The sequence below is a fragment of the Anastrepha obliqua genome, unplaced genomic scaffold, assembly GCF_027943255.1.
Source record: "Anastrepha obliqua isolate idAnaObli1 unplaced genomic scaffold, idAnaObli1_1.0 ptg000012l, whole genome shotgun sequence".
NCBI classification, from domain to species: Eukaryota; Metazoa; Arthropoda; class Insecta; order Diptera; family Tephritidae; genus Anastrepha; species Anastrepha obliqua.
The window spans coordinates 8,058,924-8,083,518 of NW_026562179.1; the positions used below are offsets into that span (position 1 = coordinate 8,058,924).

Sequence of the window (24,595 nt, forward strand, 5' to 3'; positions counted from 1 at the left end):
CTGTTATGACAGAGTTGCGACGAAAATTTCCCAATAAACTGATTTCAAGAAACTCCGAATTTCGTTGGCCCCCCAGGTCGCCTGACCTTACTGCACCTGACTTTTTCTTGTGGGGTTTATGTAAACAAGAAGTTTATAAAACAAAGCCAACAAATTTGGATGAACTAAAACAATCCACTCGGGCAACAATTGCGGATATTCCTGTCGCAACTCTCAAAGCAGCAATGAACAACTTTTTACTAAGATGCCGCACTTGTGTCAACGAGCATGGGGGCATTTAAATTCAATTTTTTTTAAAACTAGTTAAGCTACATTTAATAAAATTTAATGACCTTCAACTTGAAAAAAAAAAATAAATGAATTCCATACACTAAAAAAAAAGTTATTTGAGTTTCTTAATGTAGCAAAATTCATCAGTATAAGATAAACATGCATATATTTAATCTCTTTAATCAAATCTTAAGTATAATATATTGATGAGAAAATATCATTTTAGTATCTGTAGAGAAAGCCAAACTCGTATGCACACATATCTATGAATATAAATATACATACAAAATAGCAACTTTCTAACAAACGCAGGACAGAAGCTTCTGCACACACTTGACACAGGGCATATAAAAAACAACAACCATTCGCTGTGGCCGCCTACTCCTTACCCTTCAAGAAAATACGTTATATGTACAATACATATGCGGTTGTTCGCACACGATTCGCTAAAAATGCTAAAAGGAATCCGCGCGCATTCAAAGGCACAGCATTGTGCCGAAAGTTATGAATTATGAAGCGTAAACAAAACTGCCCCATAATATACTTAGATACCTTTTTAGACCTTTTGTAGGAAGTGGAACGTTATTATTTGGTATATGAATACTTATTTATATTAAAGTCGAAAAATATGTTTTAAATCTTTGAAACAAAAAGTACATATTGATTGAAAAACTTTGGTTAAAAGATTTGAGGCATCGGTCTCTGTTGTTATGAACAATACTGCACATCAACACAGCTCACAGAAGCAGCAGTAATTTCGTCGATATTAAATGTTTGGCACTTTGTGCAGAGAACGTTAAATATAGAGAATTCTCACGAGCTACGAATAGTGTGAATTGTCAAAAATGAAGTGAAACCGCGAACACTATTTCACCTCGCTTAACTCGACAGCGGGGAAGTTCTTAACAGGGCTGATTACAGTGAATTATGTACAAGTACATTGGCTCTGCTCAGTTTTTGGTTTCTGTATGAAATCAAATTGACGAATGCCGACGGCATTTTGCAAGGCATTTGCTGGTGCATTTTTATGTTCCCTTGGTAAACGAAAATTTATTCAATTTGTATTTTCAAACAAAGGTGATGAAGAAAAAATTATTGAATTTATTATATGCGCCAAATAAAATCAAAGTAACTTTAATATTTTGATTTAATTTAAAAAAATACATTATAAAACGACCTCTCACATTTTGGTATGTGCGTTTTAGTAAATTTAAAACTAAACAAATTTGATGAAAATTTTTACTAATTTTTTGAGTCGAAATTAATTCATAGCATACAAGTGTTTTGGTATATCGACATATGTATTTACATTTGAACATGCATTTATTTGTTCCTTTGGCAAACCAAATCTTTTTGAATTTACATTTTAACACAGGGAATAATAATATACATACATTTGTATGTATGCATTTTCTAGATAGTATAAAACTTTAAAATAAATAAAGGAAACAAAGAAACGTATTTGCATATATGGGACAACTAAATTCAATTAAATTCAATTGCATCTTTATTAAATATGTATATGTTGCACGCATATGTGTGCACTGAAGCAACATGACCTACCTCACGAGCATCGCCTTATATTTCATGTAAATAACCTAATGATCAAATTCCTGCCTCACAAATGCTCATACTCATGTACATATTTGTATGTGCGTATGTACACTTGGTGCCCATATCCCTTCAAACAAATCAAAAAATTCTGTATACAAAACGCTTCATTACCAGGCACACAGGAAGATGGCATATGCAAATATAAATATGCGAATTGAATTCAAGCAAAACAATGCTTATTAATATACACATATGCATGTGCATACAACCGCACACACAGGGCACTCACTTTATTTCTCAAAATGCGTATGTCGTTCAAAGCTAAAATTCTATGCCTAGCGACTACAAGAACAAAATGCAGTCATAGACGCAGGCGTAGCGGCCATCATTCTAGTTGCCATAGCGCTGAACAGTCGCGGCGGCGCCGAACAGTTTCCACTATTGTACTGTGCAACAAAAACTCATCATCAAAAAATTCATTGATAAATTCGAGCTCATAGTTCTAAGAGCAAGAACTTTCATTCATAAAACGAGCCCCCCATATGCCAATTTTCTCGACAATACGAAAATAGTCAATATTGGAATATTTGGCGTAGAATTATTTGCCAATATTTGATAAATCTTCAATTTTTGTCAAGTCGAGTGCCCGCGGCTTCGTACATATGTATGCATCAATATATGTACGTAAATATGTGTATATGCACAATGCTGTGCCAATGAATGTGCGCTGCGCCATGAGTGCGCGCTGGATTTCTTGCGAAGTTTTACCGTTTTATCTTGAGCTGTGGCTGGTGAGCACACATACACACAGCATATACATATGCGCAAATGTATATAAATTGACAAATGTATATAAATTCACAAATTTACATTTGCATATGCCATCTTCCTGTGCGCCTGGTAATGAAGCGTTTGCTATAGAGGATTTTGATTCAGTTGAAGGGAATTCAACAAAGTTTTACAGACACCAGACAGACAGACGTTACATATTTATATAATTTTGGATGATTTGGAAAAATTCAAATATATAGGTCATATTAAAAAGCTACCTAACATTCTTTGCTTCTAATCACCAACAAATTCTTATCAACTGCTGCTAAATTTACATAATACACTGTTAATTTTTGTTGAAAAATCTGTCTATGGTGAATTGTCTTCGCGAGACGAGTACCCCTCGAAAATGAACACTTTCCAGTCATTATGACTTCTCTATTCATTAACGTTCTCTGCTTTGTGCTTCATCCGAAGTCTGAATGTTTGCACAGTAGTCTACAAAAAAGCCGCCCTCTTATTTTATAGTAAGTTTATTTCTTTGCTACTAATATGCATATGGTTTTCTGGACTTTTTATCAATTGAAGAACCACATACGTAAAGGAATATGTTAATTTTATATTTATAACCACGCGAGAACTAAAAATAATGGTTTAAAAATTTTCCCTAGTATCGAAATGTCCGGGCCAGAACTTTTTCATATACTACTTGTTGTTTTTTTGTGCCCCTTACTGTCACTTTTGCGAACACTTGACTCACAGCAACTGCGACTGTCGAACAGTTGGAAGACATATTTACATACATATAAAGGTGCATACATATATACAACGCCGCGGCCCCCGCAAATAATTTCAATTCTAACAGAAATATTACAATATTGACTATTTTCGGATGGTCGAGAAAATTGGCATATGGGCGGCTCGTTTTACGAATGGAAGTACTTTGCTCTTAGAGATATGAGCTCGAACTTATCCATGAATTTTTTGTTTTTCCTATAGAAATAGGAAATATCGGAATATTTCGCGTAGAAATATTTGCCAATATTTGATAACTTGAATTTTTGTAATGTCGAGTAGCCGCGGTTCCGTATATATGTATGTGAATGTTTGAATAAAACAAAACAGAGTTAAATTTCAGAAAATTTATTTTATCTCCTTCAAAATATGACCCGTCTGAAGCAACACACATGTGCAACCTTTAACCCAGTCCTCCATACACCCTCTGTAGGCCGACATGGCCTTCATCTCCTTCGTCGCATTCTCTTTGATCTCTTTGATCGGGGCGATAGCGCGTTATCGTTGTGAAAAACCCAAGAATTGTTTGCTCACATTTTCGGCTGTTTGTGACCTACAGAATCTCTCAAACCCTTCAAAACGGATAAAAAATATTCTTTATTGACTGTCTGGCCCGAGGAAAGGTACTCATGGTGCACTACGCCTTGGCAAACGAAGAAAACAGTCAACATGACCTTCCCGGTACTTTTTGATCATAGGGTATACCTATCCCATCTTTTCACTGACGGACAAGAAGACGGTCGCAGTTTTTGTTTTTATATCCAGACATTTTGCGTTCGATGGAGGGTTGCATAAGTTAATGCTACTTATGTATGTTGAAAGTTCATCCACTACACGCGTTTCCGTTTAACGCTATTTACGCTGAAAGTTGATCCACCTCCGTTGCTCGATCTTTTCGCTGACGCTATGTCTGCAATAAACCGTGTGAACGGCAACAAGCAAAATTCCGCGAATATCGTCACGCGGCATAACAGGTGAATAAGGGAATGCATTAAGTTAGCTTTAAGAAATTTTGTAAAGTGAAGTTAATAAGTTAGAAATGTGAAATAAATACGGAGCTTGCTCCGGAAAAAAATATTTTTTTTTAATTATCAATGTAGTGATAATTAATTGGCGCCCAACGTGGTAGAAGGAACTCGGCGCGAGTATTTGTAAAAAGGACAAGCAAGTCAAAATCTCTGAGTGCCTAAGACGACCTCAAGTAGCTCGCCGCACTTCAAATAATTACAACGACTTTGATTTTTGCGTGCCTTAGACGACATTAAGCAGCTCGCCGAACCTAAAATAGCTTCAATTTTTAAATGCCGAAGACGACCTCAAACAGCTCGCCGCACCACAAATGTGCCGAAACCTTCGAGAAACCACAAGAACTTCCTGCGTAAGGACACCTGTACTGCATTCGTTCTGTAGAATCCGTTCGCAGACGCCCACACGATTTGGACTTCGATAGACCCCTATAAGCTGTCAAACCTGCAAAAGGACTCCCTACGAAAACCTGAGCTCGATTATTGCGGTATTTATATAAATTAATATAGCGAATAAGAAAAGTTTAAAAAATTAAAGATATATTTCAAAGTAAAGTAAATTAGAGGAAAATAATATTAATTTCCAGAGAAAGAAAAATTAACAAAGAACAATGATTATTGCGGATTTTATACAAATTAAGATAGCGAATAAGGAAAGTGAATAAGAAATAAAAGTGAAGATATGAAAAAAAAAGAAAATTAAAAAATTAATGAAATATTTCAAAGTAAAGTAAATTAGAGGAAAATAACATTAATTTTGAGAGAAACATAAATTAACAAAGAACTATGAAAGTGAATACAGAAAATATTTTTGAAAAGTTTAAGGAAAGTTAAGAAAAAAATAAAAAGTTAAATGAAATTTTTATAAAACATTGTTAAATTTATATACAACATATATAAAATGAGTAACCCAAACAATCTCATTAGGCCCCCCAGTCCTTAACGCACCCAACATACCAATCCCTCCAAATCCCAATACTATACCCGGACTCAGTGAATTTATTTCCAATATTGTAACGAACGTTTTTAGAAACACGAACAGAGAAGACATAGGGACGGACCAAATAATTAATCCTGAACATCTTAATAATTTAAACGAACTAGACCAAATACCGAACATTGTCAGGTCTATAAGGGAATTTTCAGGAAAAGAAGATGAGTTTAATTCATGGAAGAAATCGGTAGAAAGAATCCTTAAAATCTACGAACTATCTGTAGGAGCACCCAAGTTCTATGGCATTTTAAGTGTCATACGAAACAAAATTATCGGCGAAGCTGATGCTATTTTGGAGTCACACAATACTCCATTAAATTCGAAATCCATACTTAAATTTCTAACACTCCATTACGCGGATAATCGCGACATATCCACTTTAGAATATCAAGTGACCACTCTAGTACAAGGCAATCAATCTATACAAGAATACTACACCAAACAGTTTACAAACATCTATTTATTTATTTTAGCAACTGCAGAGTAAGATTCGCACGAAACATAGTGAAAGACTTCCTAACGAAACAGAACAGAATAATGAAATAATTAAAGAACACAAACGCGCTCATAGAAATGGTCGCAAAACAAAGAACAAATTTTAAGAAACTTTTACTTCCCACAAATGCAAGCGAAAATCAAAAGAATAGTTAAACAGTGTAAAATATGCAAGGAACTGAAATACGAACGACATCCTACGAAACCACTATTACAATAAACTCCTATTCCTCAATATCCAGGACAAATAGTTCACCTCGACATTTCCCCTAAACACAGAAAAGTAATAAAGGGTGTTTTTTTTTAGAGGTTAGGTTTTCAAGATGAAATAAAACGTATATAATTTAATGTTATGGCCAAGAATTTAGCTTTATTATAAAGATAAGGGTTTGCCATTATGTTTTAAAAACGATTTCGGGCAAGTGGCCATCGCGGCTGGCTCGAATAAATTCCAGCCGAGAGGCCCAATTTTCGACCACTTTTTGCAGCAATTGGGGCCGTATGTCAGCAATAACGCGCCGAATATTCTCTTCCAAGACGTCAATCGTCTCGGGCTTATCTGCGTAGACAAGCGACTTCACATAGCCCCACAAGAAATAGTCCAGCGGTGTTATATCGCACGATCTTGGAGGCCACGCCACAGGTCCACGGCGCGAGATAATGCGCTCACCAAAAGTTTCCTTCAATAAATCGATTGTTGCGTTGGCTGTATGGCATGTAGCGCCGTCTTGTTGGAACCAAAGGTCGTCCACATCAACATCGTCCAATTCAGGCACGAAAAAGTCATTAATCATGGCTCTATAGCGCTCTCCATTGACTGTAACATTATGGCCGGCTTCATTTTTAAAGAAATATGGACCAATGATTCCCTCTGCCCATAGAGCACACCAAACAGTGACTTTTTGAGGATGTAACGGCGTCTCAGCAATGGCTTGTGGATTACCATATGTTCACTCCAAATGCGACAATTTTGCTTATTGACATACCCATTCAACCAAAAGTGAGCTTCATCGCTGAACAAAATTTTCTTCCGATGCGTCGCGCGAACCGAACCATTATTTTCGTAATAAATTTGCACGATTTGCAAACGTTGTTCAGGTGTAAGTCTATTCATTATGAAATGGCAAACCAAACTGAGCATAAATCAAGTGACAGCTGTCAAAAAGACCATCTACGAAAAAAGTAGTGCCAACTTGAAAACTTAACCTCTAAAAAAACACCCTTTATCTGCCATTCGGAGTCGGCTTGAAACTGTAGGTCCCTCCATTTGTGGATCAACATCAAGACGCACACCACAAATACCATTAAACTAAAACAAAAAAAAAATAAATATAATATATAAAAACATTTTTTTTTCTGATTCGAGCCCATGATTTTGGATCGGAAGCCCACACTGCTAGCCGTTCGGCTATCGCGCTATGTTGTCGGCGGTGCGCTAAAAGTTATTTTCTTTGTCGCTACGTTTATATATAACTGGCACTGAAACCAGAGAATGTTAATGCAATGAGAAGGTGCGAATGTTACTGTGAGCTTTTTTTAGTACAATTGAGATTTGAAAGATTTGTAATAAGGAAATTTAGCACACCGAGTATATAGACACCTCACTGACTTTTCCCCACATAAAAATTAGAAACACCACACATCTTTCACCTCAACACACAACACATTTCTCACCTCGACATTAAACCAATTAAATTTTTACTATTTTCGTATTTTTGAAATAATAAGCGAATACGTAAAATTTATTACATAATTTTTTTTTTTTCAATTACATTAAAAAAAAAATAATAATAAAAAGAGTTTGCGCCGGGAATTGAAATCGAGTCTAACATGTGGCGAGGAAAAATAGGCAGCGCGTTTATTTCTTCGACTGCCTATTTTTTACCATTTTGTTACTTTTGAAATGATAAGCGGATACATGAAATTTATTACAAATCTTTTTACGATTACATTAAAAAAAAAATTTAAAAACGAAAAAAAATTAGCGCCGAGAATTGATGGCGAGTCACGTGGGGAGGATAAATACGCAGAGCGTTTATTTCTGCGCCTGCGTTGGGAACAAAAGGTTTATGATGTGCGCCAAATTTAAGAAGCCAATGTGTCTTGAACATTCGGTTACATCAACAAATTGCTCTATTTGCCATGATTTTCCTTAAATATAAGATGCATTTTTATAATTTTTATAATAAAGGTCAATAATATAATGTGTGAAATGAATATTTTTAATTTTTCAAATAAAAAAATAGTATAAAAAAATTTTTTTTTGATTATTATGAGGATTTTTACTATTGGGGTACAAACGTATCCCGGGTGTGTGTATACGTATATAATGTGTTTGGAAGGCTGTAGCTCCTGAACCTATGGTCCGATCTGGTTCAAATTTTGAATAGACGTTAAAACCCAACGTATACGTAACTGAAACTGTTAATTTCAAAATGTCATAACTTTTTTTTAAAAAATCGTACAATAATTTTAAAAAATGGGTTTTAAAGCTAAAGAGTTGTACTATGCGACCTTTTCGTCGAAAATTGAAAAAAAAATTTTTCTATCCCAAAAAAAATTATCAAAAATGGCTAAAATGGCCATTTTTTGACCTTTTAGGCTTCATTTACCAAAAATCCTGACGTGATGGAGCATTTTGAAGGTCAGATTCGTTTTCAGCGCATAAAAAACTACAAGAAACAAGTACAGCCATTCTAGAAACTCACCCTCGCAGGACTGTGTAATTAATGTATACATTTATATCCTTATATTTATATGCGAGGGTATGCGCGTTTGGCTTCTGGATGGATATTAGAATATTTTCGCATCAATATGTGTATGTATGATAAGTAAATAGTTCAGATTCGACAGAAGAGATTAAATACATATATAGGTATATGAATGCATATTCATATGCATTGCCTTTATGGCTGTTTTATATTACATATAAATCAATTCAAAAGAGCTATGAATAATAACAATATTCTAAAAACAGGTATTAGAAAACCCTGAATATACTATTTTAGATCAATTCTAATTAAACCAAATATAAAAAATTAAATAAAAATATCGAACAAAGAAACATGTTTACAGTTACCGTGCCACCATATGTCTCTCATGTTTGCGGTAATTTCTAATTGTTAATGGACTGTTCTAAATTTGTCATTTATTCGTTTTACTGTTTTATAGGCATACATTCTGCGTTCGTTGAAAGTTTGTATGCATATTTATATACATATATACAATACTATTGTAGCTGACCCGGCGAACTTCGTATTCAATTTGAACTGGAATCTATAATATCCTCCATATAAAAATGAATCCATAATTCCCTGGTCCCGCTATACCTGAAAAGGACTTTACTAATTTAATTAAATAAAAAAATAAAATATATTTTCATAATAGTGTTTATTCCATAGGATTCAATAATTTCACTAATATTTTTACAAATCGCTTTGAACAACTTGGCATTTTTAAGTAAACACTGAGCTCAATACCACGCGCGCTCTAGAAAGCAACAGAATAGTCACTGTACCCTTCACTGCTTCTCTCTACTCTAATGCTTTTTGATAAACTATATTTTTAGTTTTATGTTCTGGCGCGTCAATAAATAATGTTGATGGTTTTCCGACACGGGAACAGGCGACATATAATTGGCCATGTGAAAAACATGGATTTTCTAGGTTGATGCCACATACACTTAGCGATTGCCCTTGCGATTTATTTATTGACATTGCAAATGCAAGCCGCACTGGAAACTGTAAACGCTTAAAGCTGAATGGCATGTCGTTCGGTATCATAGGGATGCGTGGGATTAAAACATCTTCGCCTTTGTACTTTCCTTTTAAAATTGTGGCTTCGATGACATTGTTCAATAATTTCTTCACCGCAAGCCGGGTGCCATTACACAGACGTGGCTGGTTTATGTTCCGTAACATAATAATTACTGATCCGATTTTTACTTGCAGATTATGAGGTGGTAAGCCGGGCAATTCCAGCGAATTTAAAAATTCTGTTGGATAATTGACAACTTCATCTTCATTAGTAACGGAATCAACTGATTTGTAATTCTTCAATTCGCCAGCTATTTTCTCTTGAATCTGAAAATTCATTTCGTTCACATCAACATTTTTTGCGGCCAGTATAACACGTTGCAATCTTTGGGAAAACCATCTCCATGAGTTCGGTCTTTGATTCACAAAAGTTACAAAAATTGGTAGGGAATGTAATGTAAATGATGTATCAACAGCAATATTACCATTACCAATATAGAGTAGTTGTTTGGAAAACACTTCTCCAGACTGGTCTTCCTGCAATTCGACTCTCATGTTTATACTCAATTTAAGTGTTTTAATGTATTTCCATAAAATGGACGACTTCAAACATGCATTTAGTTCATCAGCTGGCGTTGAGCGTGGAACAACTGGCAATATTTCTCGGACCTGCCAATAGTATCATTGCACCACCAAACCGGTTTTTGTTATTTCGTAAATCTTGCATTGAGCGATCTAATGCCTCCAAAGATTTTTTGTGTACCATCGTGCATTCATCCCAAATGATCAATCTGGTTTGCTGCAGCACAAAGGTTGCAAGTTGGAGTTTCATTTATTTGAAGGTTCAACGGCAACTTGAGAGCTGAATGAGCTGTTCAACCGCCTTCCAACAACGTAGCTGCAATACCTGATGAAGCTAGGGCTAGTGCGATTCCATTTTGCGATCGAATCGTGGCCAAAATCAATGCTAACAAAAACGTTTTCCCAGTTCCACAAGGAGCATCTAAAAAATAAAATCTGCCAGTTCCATCGTTCACTACTTTCATGGGCGTATCGTAGGCATATTTTTGTTGTTGATTTAAAAGGGGAACTGTTCTATCAACCATTTCTCGTAATGTTTTGGAATCGTATTGGGCTTCGCGTCTCAATTCTTGATCAAATGAGTTGTGCAATGGGCGATTGGGTGCTATCATTCCTATTTGTGTTAATACTTTGTTGGTAAGCATCAAGCACATGTCCTCAATTAAAATGAATGCTTCATTGTGAATTTCTTCGTTCATTTGTAAATCTGCATTCGATGTTCTAAGACGCATCTGATGCAATATATCTTCCGCCATATGATCTTTGTATTTATGCCATAAATCAGTCGGGGTTGATGGGAAGCATGTAGACAAAATTATAGAAAATAATGTTCGTATTTGCTTAGCATTTGACGTAATCACAGCATCTTCGAGAGTTTGGTCGCAATGAGTGTCATTCTCTAACAATCTCAAATGTTGACAGGCTTCTCTGTATGTGCCACACAATACACCATTAACTGTTCGCAGATGTTGGAATGATGTTAGACCACGAACATTGACTAAAAGTAAACGCAAATAAAAACACTCGTCTTGACTAGGATGGACTGCATAAAGACGGCCTAGTGCATCGGTGGAAAATACTTGTGGATAACCTGGAACTGGCTATCCTCGTTTTCGTCGTTGGAATTTTTTTGATGATTGATTCCAGGTATAATATCTTCGCATTTCGCAGTAAAGTAGCGTTCTGGCAAAATCATAATTCTGGCACATTTCAAAGAAGCTGGTTAATGTTGTCGATGGTGGCCTGTCAACTCGTTGTAATACGTTTGAATCTGTAAAATACACCCGTTGGCCATTTTCCAAATGTACGGCCAAGTGAACAACAGTAGGGAGTCCTTCCTGTATAGGAAACGAAAATATACGCCACATGCCTTTGTTACTACTAACATAGCGGCCCATTTGATATTGAGTGACTTCATCTTTTGAATTTTCGGTAGCAACTCCGAAGACAGCCATATCACTACTTTTGTTCACATACTTGCAAATGTATTTGATAGATTTTACGGAATGGCAAAATTCGACGTTAATGTGTGCTTTATATGCCTTGCAGAGTAATGGCGAAAACAGAACAACCCAACGATTATCAACTTCAATGGCATCCCGAAGATGAATGTATTCCTCGGAACGGAATTTTGCCTGGTTCAACCTGATAAATGTTTATCGTTCAGTTTCAACTTTCATATACATATCCACCGCATATTGGTGAAATAGACGCCGACATTTTAAGGTGTGATTGTCCTCATTTTCCGGAACCATCAGTCTGTATGAATAAGAATTCATTGAACTAACTTTTTTGTTCGTGTCAGCACCTGTAAACAATTTTTTGTGTTAATAATATAAATTTTAAGTTAGTAAACATATATTTTAATGTAGTAAACATATTGTTAATAATTTACCTGTAACTGGATTTATGATCTTCATTGAAAAATGATAGCCGTCTTCTCTTCTTCTTCTTAATTGGCGCTATAACCGCTTACGCGATTTTGACCGAGTTTAACAAAGCGCGCCAGTCGTTTCTTTCTCGTGCTAACCAGCGCCAGTTGGACACACCAAGTGAAGCCAAGTCCTTCTCCACCTGATCTTTCCAACGCAGAGGAGGCCGCCCTCTTCCTCTGCTACCACCAGCTGGTACCGCATCGAATACATTCAAAGCCGGAGCGTTTGTATCCATTCGGACGACATGACCCAGCCAATGTAGCCGCTGGATCTTTATTCGCTGCGCTATGTCTATATCTTCGTAAAGCTCATACAGCTCATCGTTCCATCGTCTGCGATATTCGCCGTTGCCAACGTGCAAAGGTCCAAAAATCTTACGCAGAATCTTTCTCTCGAACCGTCGATAGCCGTCTTCACCTTGCCAAAATAAGATAGGATATTGTAAGGCATCATATAATCGATGTGTTTCAGACACACGCTGAAGCTGATCGTTCCGCCGATGTAAAACAATGTCTCGGTTTTCTAAATTTTCACCCACGACGACAATAGCCACTTCATCAATTGTTGGCGCATTAAAACGTCCAGCATGTTGTCTCTGCAGGCGCCTTATCGGCTCTGATGACAATTTTGTGATTATCTGATGGCATGCGATCTAATGCAGTTGTGAATAATGCAACTAATTCATTGTGTTGATGGAAAAATGTTTGAAGTTGTTCCACAGTGGATCTTTTCACTGAATTGCCCATAAAATATATTTGCAAAAATTTATAGTCTTCACCAGGCACTGGCAATAAGGAACCTGTTTGATGATATATGTGACCCTGAATCTGCAAGAATATAAATATGTATACAGGTAATTGTGGCTCGCAAAATACTGCCACAATACTTTACATCATTTCAAATTAAAACTACTTTAAACCTCGACATTAAACAGCCTTCCATGGCAGCTTTAGGTAGTAGGCTTTACCAAGTATTGGAACACCTTGCTCATGCCACTATGAAATACAACGTGTTATAAAATGTTGCTGATTAAGTCATTGGATTATAAACTATTATTATGTATTTGACTTATTGTTTACAAAATAAACACATCACTGACTCAACATATTTTGCACCAGCTACATGGTTGTAAAACTAAAAAAAATGTTTGCCATTATACTTGCTTGCTTTGAAAGTAGGCATAAAATTGTCTCGAATAACTTTTGTTGCCACAAATGATGTCATTTGAAAGCAATTATTGTACTACTGGATAAGAGTCAAAAAATGAAAAGATTCTGGGCCAATTCCAGAAACCAATGAATGTAGTGGCTCTGGTGGCGGTACCAATGGCGTCAATTTGACTTGGCCGCTGGCGCAACACAATTCAGGGGCTTAATTTTTGAATTTCAATGCCTTGCAATGTGGACACACAATATTCATTAGTCCAATAGCAATAATTTGCTCTGAACTGTAATCAATTGCCACATTATAACTGAATGTAGCTCTGTGGGGATTAAACGCAACATTTCTATCTTGATATCGATTCCGTTGAAGTTCATTTCGCGCTTCGCCTTGCTCATCAGTTTGATTTGCTCTTATATTTCTTTGACTTGCCGTATTTCGAGTTCTGCGGCCTCAGCTTGTACGTCTGGTTGGTGGCATTGTTAAAAACGAAAATCCAACTGAAAATAAAAAGCTCTCATACATTTTCTGTATAACCATGTATACCAAATTGTAGTATTGTGTAGTCACCAAAAGTTACTAAAAATCAATATGAAGCTGTAAACTTACCGTGATTAACAAACACTTATTAGCAAACAAAAATCTTCTTAGTCCTTATCAAAAACTTTTTAAACTTATTGTTGGCGCGGTTATGGGTGTGATGTCACAGATTAGTGATGATTAACTCGAGTGCCTAACACAAGTGTACTCGAGTTGGACGTAACTCGAATCTACTCGACTTGAATTCTCTCTAACTCGAGTTCGAAAAAAAATTCAAGCATATAATTTAACTAAGGAAAAAATATTCTTTGTGATACTAATTATCTTATTTTCTTGAAAATATTGTGATTGCTGATTATAAAAATAGTTTAATTGATAGTAAATATTATTTTAAATACTTAAATAAATGATTGGATTTCACTCGAGTTAAATCGAGTAATATTTTTTCCGAGTTGGCACATCACTATCACAGATTACCACAGAATTTAATTAAGTAATCACGTTTCCGAACAAACGATACTCTTGCAATATAGTCTATGTAATATTATTTTAAATACTTGAATAAATGATTGGATTTCACTCGAGTTAAACAGAGTAATATCACTATCACAGATTACCACAAATTTTTTTTTAATTAGAATTTAATTAAGTAGCCACGTTTCCAAACAAATGATCCTCGAATTTAATTAAGTAATTACGTTACCGAACAAACGATGCTCTTTTAATATATTCTATGGCTGTGAATGACATTGACATTCGTTACGCGCGTTTTTTAAAATATGCAAAATTAAATGTATATTTTTCAATATTTCTGCAGATTTTCTTTCCGTAAGAACCTTCTCGTAATAATAACAAATACAACAAAAAAAAAAATTAGTGAAATCGGTCCAGCCATTCACGCGTGATGCCGTGACCAAGGAAAACGGGTTTCATTTTTATATATACAATATGTGTGTATGCGCGTTTGGTTTCTGGACGGATGTTAAAATGATATTTTCTCATCAATATATGTAGCTTTGATTTGATTAAAGAGATTTATGTGCTTGTTTATATGTACACATTTTCTTTTTGAATCATTTATATAAAAATCAGTAACCAGTATGACCTATTTTATACCAAAAAAGAAATTTCTACTTATCGAAAAACAAAAAACCTGGAGTTTGCCATTTGTGTTGATGGCGATGAATATCTTCGTTTGGGACGTACCAAGGTGCATTGGTTATATTTAGTTCTGAGTATTTTTGATTGTAGTCGCGTTTGGTTTCTGGACGGATGTTAAAATGATATTTTCTCATCAATATATGTAGCTTTGATTTGATTAAAGAGATTTATGTGCTTGTTTATATGTACACATTTCCTTTTTGAATCATTTATATAAAAATCAGTAACCAGTATGACCTATTTTATACCAAAAAAGAAATTTCTACTTATCGAAAAACAAAAAACCTGGAGTTTGCCATTTTTGTTGATGGCGATGAATATCTTCGTTTGGGACGTACCAAGGTGCATTGGTCATATTTAGTTCTGAGTATTTTTGATTGTAGTCGTTGAATAATGTTAATGTTACCTTTACTTGCAGTTCCCCATATTTCTATGTCGTATTGCCTAGATACTTGCAGGCAGGGGAATATCAGCTGTGAGGTACACCGGCTTCCATGAGTTGAATATTAGAGTATTTGTCTCTATATTTCACATAAAAGTATTTGTTTGCTAAATAGCTTTACATTAACAAATAGTAGTCGAGTGCAAGATACTGTTTAAGTTTAAATATAATATTAAACCCTTGTGCCACACGCTGTCGAACACAGCGACGCATGTATTTCTTTTATCAATTTCTGACAATATTTTATTTGTTACTATATGTACCTGTTCTATTGTTGAATGTTTTCTACGAAATGCGAATTGGTGTGAAGGAAATAAATTTCGCGCCTGTAGTATGGGGTCAAGGCGGTCAGTTTAAGCTTCTCAAAAAGTTTAGATAATGATGGTAATAAACTAATTGGTCTGTATGAAGAAGCTTCAGAGGCGTCTTTATTAGGTTTGGGTATTGCGATGATTTCAGCAACCTTCCAAGGCAGTGCAAAATACTTCATTCTCTTGGTTGTTATGTTGATTTGTAAATGTTTTTTAAAATGATCAGCGAGTATTTTTGCCTTTTCTTTTCGTGTTTTCGCCCAAGAATTTGTCCTTGCCCTTAGAGGGGGTCGGTACATAACTGCGTAGTCGGTTTTTTTGCAGGCCTTCCATAGTGTATAGTTTGTAGCTCTAGTAGCTTCCAGTGATGCGATATATAATAAATATTTTTCAAATTTTTCATCCTTGTCCACTTTTAATATATCTTTAATTTCTTTTGTTGGTATATTCAGCCTTTTTTTAATATCTGGTGAACGTGTAGATTGCCATTGTTGCCTCAGTTTTCGTTTTTCTCTGATTTTTTGCAAAACTTTATGGGGTAATTTGTGTTTGTTGTTACTCATCTTGACTATAGGTGTGGAAGTTGTTGTTGCATACACTATACTGTCATTGAAGCATGAAAAATTTATGTGTCTTGTAGTTTGAGATAGGACTGGTTTCATAGCTTAATAATATTGGAGAATGGTCAGATGAGAGGTCAAAGCCTGGAGTTATTTCCTGTTGCTCCCTTCTAATATCTTTCGTAATGTAAAAGTCAATTAAATCAGATCGGTTCTGCATATCAGTTGGAAAATAAGTTGATTCTCCAGAGCTTAAAAAGTTACTTTTATTTTCTACTAGCATCACCCAGTGGGCTTCGCACCACCATACATAAAATGTTTGTTTTATATCGCAAGAAATTTTTCATATTAAGTTTTCTTTATAGAACTCGTAAAATGTTTAAACAGTTGAATTAGTTGATTTTTTTCATTCAACATACTTTCTAAAGATGTCACAATAGCCTTTTCTGTACTTTTTTAAAATTTGATTGTGGTGGTCACCTATACACAGGTAAGGTACCGGTTCAAACACATCCTAGGGTTATACAGGTCCACGTTTTGGTCTATATCTCGAGACCATAGTTACGGAGGGGCATTAAAAATACTCTATACTATAGAATCATCAGCAGCTTCCATTTGCTACCCATATTGTACAAACACATCCTAGGGTTACCCGGGTCCACGTTTGGATTATATCTCGAGACCCTAGTCACGGAACGGTATAAAAAATACTCTATACTATAGAAATCATCAACAGCTCCCATTTGCTACCCATATTGTACGAACACATCCTTAAGTTATCGGGGTCCACATTTTGGGCGATATCTCGAGACCCTAGTTACGGAGCGGCATCAAAAATACTCTATACTATAGAATCATCAGCAGCTTCCATTGGGTACCCATATTGTACAAACACATCCTAGGGTTACCCGGTTCCACGTTTTGGATTATATCTCGAGACCCTAGTCACGGAACGGTATGAAAAATACTCTATACTATAGAAATCATCAACAGCTCCCATTTGCTACCCATATTGTACGAACACATCCTTAAGTTATCGGGGTCCACATTTTGGGCGATATCTCGAGACCCTAGTCACGGAGCGGCATCAAAAATACTCTATACTATAGAATCATCAGCAGCTTCCATTGGGTACCCATATTGTACAAACACATCCTAGGGTTACCCGGTTCCACGTTTTGGATTATATCTCGAGACCCTAGTCACGGAACGGTATGAAAAATACTCTATACTATAGAAATCATCAACAGCTCCCATTTGCTACCCATATTGTACGAACACATCCTTAAGTTATCGGGGTCCACATTTTGGGCGATATCTCGAGACCCTAGCCACGGAGCGGCATCAAAAATACTCTATACTATAGAATCATCAACAGCTTCCATTGGGTACCCATATTGTACAAACACATCCTAGGGTTACCCGGTTCCACGTTTGGATTATATCTCGAGACCCTAGTCACGGAACGGTATGAAAAATACTCTATACTATAGAAATCATCAACAGCTCCCATTTGCTACCCATATTGTACGAACACATCCTTAAGTTATCGGGGTCCACATTTTGGGCGATATCTCGAGACCCAAGTTACGGAGCGGCATCAAAAATACTCTATACTATAGAATCATCAGCAGCTTCCATTGGGTACCCATATTGTACAAACACATCCTAGGGTTACCCGGTTCCACGTTTGGATTATATCTCGAGACCCTAGTCACGGAACGGTATGAAAAATACTCTATACTATAGAATCATCAACAGCTTCCATTTGCTACCCATATTGTACAAACACATCCTAGGGTTACCCGGGTTCACGTTTTGGCCTATTTCTCGAGACCCTGGTATCCGATTCTTAAAATTTTAAAACACAAACCATCTACTGAATAGTCCAAACAAAGCCTAAAAATTTGGTTTGGATAGGTGAGCCCGTTCACGAGTTTTAAGCGAATATAGGGACAGATTTTCACATTTATATATATAGATTATTGCATCGTAAAGATTTTTTCCTTTCGTGTTTGTTATTCTGGATCCCCATAAGGTATTCCTTGCTTTGTAATCTCCGTCTGCAATAAAACGGCCTTCAAGAGTTTTAAGAAAGTCAAAGTATAGTGTCTTAGAATTTTTATGTTTAGGAGGGCAGTATATGGCAGAAAGGGTTAAATGTCCATTAAAGTCCTCAATTTGTATAGATGTCGCTTGCAAGTAGTCCTGTCTATAGTGGTTCACATCAATGCATTTAATGTCTTTGTTTATAATTATTGCCGTTCCACCATGTGCCTTGTCATCAGGGTGATTGGTGTGATAAATAGTATAGTTAGGAATGTTTAACCCTTTCGACCCCAACGTTGCCTGTGAGTAACTTCGGCGTTTAACAGCTTACGGAAAGCGTTCGTTTTATTTTTGTGTGTTCGTTATAAATAATAACGGTACTTTTATGTATCTACTCAAAATATTAGTAAAAAAATATCATTTGTAGATCATTTAGCGAAGTTATGTTGAATAAACAGTAAGCGCAGCGCAGAAAATATTGTTGTGAAATAAAAAAGAGTTTTCAAAGCCATGTTTTTAGCAAGGATTTAACTTTACGAAACTGAATTTAAATTTGATTGGTTAAAAATATTAACCAGGTGAGTAATTTTGAAAGTTGCAATGTTGCTTGTGGGCAACCTTGGGTCGTTGTGGTAATAAATATTTTTGTACTTAGTTATGAGACCGAAAGAGAAAGGATTGTCAAATGACGATATGGAGAAGATTCTTAACTGTGATTGGGATGCCTCTTATAACGACGAAAGTGATGACGAGATGGATAATATTTCTGCAGTGGTAGAGAAGAATTTGGAAGGGATCGTCCCAAGAGGAGAAACTATAGAGATTGACCTTCTCGAAAATATAATTGCCAAAAAATGTGAGCCGAAATCTTGTGTGGCTGATAATTGCTTTGAAAAAGTTGACCCCAAGACACTAAACTGGAGAAAAAGGCCATTTGTACCTTCGGAGACCAGTTGGGAAGAAAATACTTTGAAGATCGACGATGTGATGATGCCGGTAGAATATTTTTGCACTTTTTTTAATGGCCAAGTTTTTGATTTGATCACACAACAAATAGATTTGTATGCGGTGCAAAACAACGAGATTGAGTTCAAATGCTCTGTTGAAGATATTAAGCGCTATATTGGTATTTTGTTGTAGATGGGTGTTTTAAAATTGCCTCAACTCAAAATTGAATAGTCAAAAAATTTAAATCTTACCGCTATAACAGATTCAAAGCCGCGCGGAAAGTTTGAAAAAATAAAACAATGCCTACATTTCAACGATAACACTAAACAATCCAAAAGAGGCGATTTGACAGTCTCAAAGAAATTTTGGAAAGCTACCCCAGGAAGAACATCGAAGTATTGACGAACAAATCATTGCGTTCAAAGGTATACATTCATAAAGGACATAATGAGAATTTTAGTTTAAATTTTTGTTACAGGTCCATTGTCATTTAAACAATACAACCTTTGGATTAGTGTACGACTTTACGTTGTATGTTAGTGAAAGTATAATACTTGTCCTGCTTATGGATTGGACCAATCTTCGAATATAGTTTTATATTTGGCAAAAGGTCTTCCTAAGGACAAACATTTTAAGCTTTATTTCGATAATTGGTTTACGTCAGCAAGCCTTCTGATCTCGTTGAAAGAAATGGTCATATTGACAACAGGAACTGTACGTAAAAACCGCATAAGCAATTGCCAGCTACTTTCAGATGCTGAGTTAAAAAAGCGTGGAAGAGGATCTTTCGATATGAAATGTGAAATCAACAATGATATTGTATGCGTCAAGTGGTTTGACAATAAGCTAGTTCAACTTATATCCTCGTGTGAAAGCATCGAACCTGTTGGTATATGCAAAGGTTGGAATCCAAAAGAAAAAGCTTATATTGATGTTGCAAGACCTGCGATTGTTGCTTCTTACAATAAGAGTATGGGAGGAGTTGATTTGGCTGACATGCTCATGGAGCTCTACAAGGTCAACCCCCGTTCAAAGAAGTTGTAGATAAGAATCTTCTATTGGTGCCTCGGAACATCCGTTACAAACGCATGGCTATTGGTAGAAAGCATTTAAACTTGATAAGCCCGAGGCAAAAGCATAGTATCCCTGGGCTCCCCGTCAAGCAGGGTGTCTTCCCAACATTCGAAAAAGTACAGGTTCCAACCGAATCCTTCAGTCTCACAGCGTTACGATAAAATGGAACATTGGGTAATCTTTAGTGAAAAGGGATGTTGCGGATGGTGCAAGGCAGGAAAATGCAACCTTTGCAGTAATAACAAATGCACCTTTGCAGTAATAACAATAAAAATAGTTTTTTGTCTTATCATACCTAATTTTGCAAAATAAATAAAAATCATTAAAAGTTGTTCGAAAGAAAAAATATGTTTATTTTGTATACTACCATTGGCCCAAAGTTGCCACACAAGCAACATTCGGCAGCGCTCAAACTGTGGGTCGTGACGATTCAAAAATTTGGGCAATTGCTTCTTAAACAAATACAAAAGGATTCAAATTAAAACAAAATTTTCGATGGGGTCAAAACGCCTCCCCTTCAGCTTTCTTTTCAGGCGCGGGAGCAAGAAGAAGTCCGGAGGAGACAGGTCTGGGCTGTAGGGAAGGTGGGGAAGCACCGGAACCCCCATCTTGGCCAATGGAGAGGTGCAGAAAAAGGCGGTGTGCGCTTGTTTGCGTCGTTGAAGGCCCTCTAGATCGCTGTTCGTCTTCGACGTCCTCCCGGCCTTTCTTGAACGACTTGTGCCACCGTTTTACCTGGGCACTGGACAGAGACTGGTCCCCGTAAGCCTCCTTGAGTAGCCTAATGGTTTCGGTACTTGTTTTGTTTAGCTTTACGCAAAATTTGATCGAGTAACGTTGCTCCAACGATCGCTGCATTTTCGCCACTGCAAAATCCTAACACACTTTTACGCGCGGAGCGATGTTGACTGCACCGCTGTTGCCAGCGAACTGGGACCGGTTTCTACTGGAAGGGGAAGGTCCAAGGATCATTTTCCTCCACCAGCCGATTCGGTTGATCGCTTGGCAGACGCTCCGCGCGGGAAGCTTCATTACTTTTCAATAAAACCCTGTATTGTTTTTTAGGAATGTTTTTAGTTCCAGTGCATGTTGGCTTAGACCATTAGCATTCCACAGGACAATTCTTAATTTATCTTGTTTGTTCATTAAATTTAGCGAAAAGTAACGTATCATGTTTATCATTCCTGACATTTGTGTGATTTATTTTTTCATCATATCTTTCAACTCTGAAATTTCTTGGTTTTCCGTTATAGTTGTTCCAATAGATTAAGAATCATTTTTAGTGTTTATGGCTGTTACTTGGGCGTAAGATAAATTTGGTGTTGTAGTACTGTGTTGGGTTGTCACATTGTGTAGTGTAGTTTGAGATGCAACTTTTTCTTCTGTGTTTGTAATTGTAGTGGGATTTTTCTATCTGAGACTTGGAAATTGCTGTATTTTTAATGATTTATATATCATACAGTCCTTGTAATTGGCTGTGTGGATTTTACCACAAAGAGCACATTTTATTTCGTTAAAGTCCTTTACTGGACATCCTATGGCTTTATGACTTCCAGCACATTTGACGCACACAGGTCTTTGGAACAAAAATTTTTTGTGTGACCGTATTTTTGACAGTTTGTGCATTGAGTCAAAGTGCGTTTTTAATAAGGAGGCTCAAATTTAATTTTGCAATGTAGTAGATGTGTAATTGTGTATATATCTTTGTTGTTGGGTTTGGTTTTTAATTCAAGTGTAAACAGTGGCAAAGGTGCTTTGGTAGTAGCGTGTAAGATATTATGAATATTTGTAACCTCATGTCCAAGTTCACCTAATTCTTTTACAATTTTACCTTTATCTGAGGAGTTGTGCAAGTCCTCAGTATCAGAAGGGGATTTTGCCCCTTGGGCTTATATATATAATGCTGAGTATTTTTTTCTTTTAATAATTTAGCGATTTGTGTATAGTGATATGACTCTTTGGGTTGAATTTCTACTTCATCCTTTGCAGGACTTTCAGTTCAAAAACGCAATTCGGAAGTTTGTTTAGCGCATCGGTTAAATATTTAACGTATTCAACATTCTGTACAAATATAGGTGGTGCTTTTGGAGTTTTAGTTTTTTGTTGCTCATTTGTGTTGTTTGTCCCACTGTTTTGTGGTACTTTTTCTTTTTCATCATCAAGAGAGAGTATATCAAATCTGTGAGCGGGACCTCTCTTTGCGAGGAGAGCGCCCCACAGGCATTTTAAATCTATACTAATATTATAAAGAGGAAAACTTTGTTTGTTTGTTTGTTTGTTTGTTTGTTTGTTTGTAACGAATAGGCTCAAAAACTACTGGACCGATTTTAAAAATTCTTTCACCATTCGAAAACTACATTATCCAAGAGTAACATGGATTACATTTTATTTTGGAAAAAATAGGGTTCCGTAAGATATTTGGATTTTTCGGACACAAACTGAAAAAAATCTTATATATAAAATAAAGTCAACTTTTTGTGTGTGTTCGCTAACCGGCCGTGTCTGCACCGAATTAAACCAAACTTACACACATTGCTAAGAAGGTATTGAAGATGGTTTCCGTATAGTTTGGATACCTATTGGTGCATAGGGCTCGAGATATAGGTCAAAACGTGGACCCGGGTAACCTTCGGATGTGTATGTACAATATGGGTATCAAATGGAAGCTGTGGTGAATGCTTTTGTTCAGAGTATTTTTCATGCCGCTCCGTGACTAGGGTCTCGAGATAGAGACCAAAACGTGGACCCTAGAATGTGTTTGTACAATATGGATATCAAATTGAAGCTGTTGGTAAAGGCCTTAGTACAGAGTATTTTTTATGCCGCTCCGTGACTGGGGTCTCGAGATATAGGTCAAAACGTGGACCCGGGTAACCTTTGGTTGTGTATGCACAATATGGGTATCAAATGAAAGCTGTTGATAAGTGCTTTAATACGGGGTAATTTTCATACCTATTGATGACTGGGGTCTGGAAATATATGCCAAAACGTGGACCCGCCGTGTCTTTGCACCGAATTAAACCAAACTTATGCACATTGTTAGGTAAGTATTGAAAATGGGTTTCGTAAAGTTTGGTTGTAATTCTGAGCAGTGGCAACGGGTACAGCGTTCTTTTGAGCCAGCCATAATGTCGCTTACTTTTTTAACGCTTGGGGCGGAACTGAACTGTCAAATTGACAGTGTGAGTTACAATGTGTCAATATTTCTTTCTGATTTGGATGCCATAAGGAAAAAACGTAAGTGCAACATGTAAAAATTGTTTGTGAATTTTTTTGGAGTGGATTTTGGAACAGTGAATAATTTCTTACGAAATTTGAGAATTTAATGTGAAATCCGAATGAAATTATGTGTTCGTGGAAAAAACAATTTTTTTGGTTTTTTTTTTTTTGAAAAATATAAATGGATAATGGTTAAAAAAGCTCCAATGCTTAATAAAACATATAAATTGAAACGAAAAATTCATGTATTATCAGGAAAAAAGACGATTGTTTATTCATATGCGTTGATTTGAAATTTAAAAACAATCTTCTTTTTTCCTGATTTTCAATTTATATTTTATAATATATTTACTCAAAAACAAATAGAAAAACAAAAAATATTGTTTATGCCAAAGCGCTTGAATAAAGAATAAAGAAATAAATAATATGAAAACCATATATTTTCTGTTCTAAACCATATCTATTCTATTTTAGTGTGTCCAGCGAAGGGGGCCGGGTTTGCTAGTGTTAAATATTTCCACTAGTTGTTTTTATTATTTTTATGTTTTCATTTTGCTTGTATTTATATTTGCAAAACAAAAGTTGAACTAAGATAGCACAAGGAGTATTGTCTTGCAGTATTAAAGCGTCTATATCGCAGTATGTTTTTATATATTGGGCCTTGTACATAATAAGGGAGCATTTCCTCGAGTAGAGTCTGGTGAGATCTATCTTAAGTAGGTGAGTTCGAGCAAACCGAAAGAGCTCGTGCTCAATTTGGTATGCATAAAAATGAGATAGAGCAAATACCTTGAACTCGAGTTAGCTGAGATCAAACCGCTTGTTTGATTAGTTGCAAAAATGACTTCAGATAGTGAAAGTGTAAGTGAAAATTTACATTTTGATGCTAATGAGAATTTATCAATTTTTATAGTTGGATACTTAAAAAAATATAATACTTTATTAGAAAAAAGCC

The 24,595-nt window shown here is 36.0% G+C and overlaps 2 protein-coding genes across 2 annotated transcripts; both read right to left on the reverse strand.

The window, feature by feature from the left end:
* Positions 1-9,437: 9,437 nt before the first annotated feature.
* Positions 9,438-10,214, reverse strand: LOC129251381 (ATP-dependent DNA helicase pif1-like). Its single transcript, XM_054890779.1, has one exon. The coding sequence runs from the start codon at positions 10,212-10,214 to the stop codon at positions 9,438-9,440; it is 777 nt and encodes a 258-aa protein (XP_054746754.1).
* A 320-nt stretch (positions 10,215-10,534) lies between these two features.
* Positions 10,535-10,996, reverse strand: LOC129251382 (uncharacterized). Its single transcript, XM_054890780.1, has one exon. It carries the CDS (start codon positions 10,994-10,996, stop codon positions 10,535-10,537), a length of 462 nt encoding a protein of 153 aa, XP_054746755.1.
* Between the last annotated feature and the right edge of the window lie 13,599 nt (positions 10,997-24,595).

Coding starts and splice junctions, on each gene's coding strand:
- LOC129251381 (XM_054890779.1), bottom strand. CDS start 10,214: ATGAGAGTCGAATTGCAGGAAGACCAGTCTGGAGAAGTGTTTTCCAAA.
- LOC129251382 (XM_054890780.1), bottom strand. CDS start 10,996: ATGGCGGAAGATATATTGCATCAGATGCGTCTTAGAACATCGAATGCA.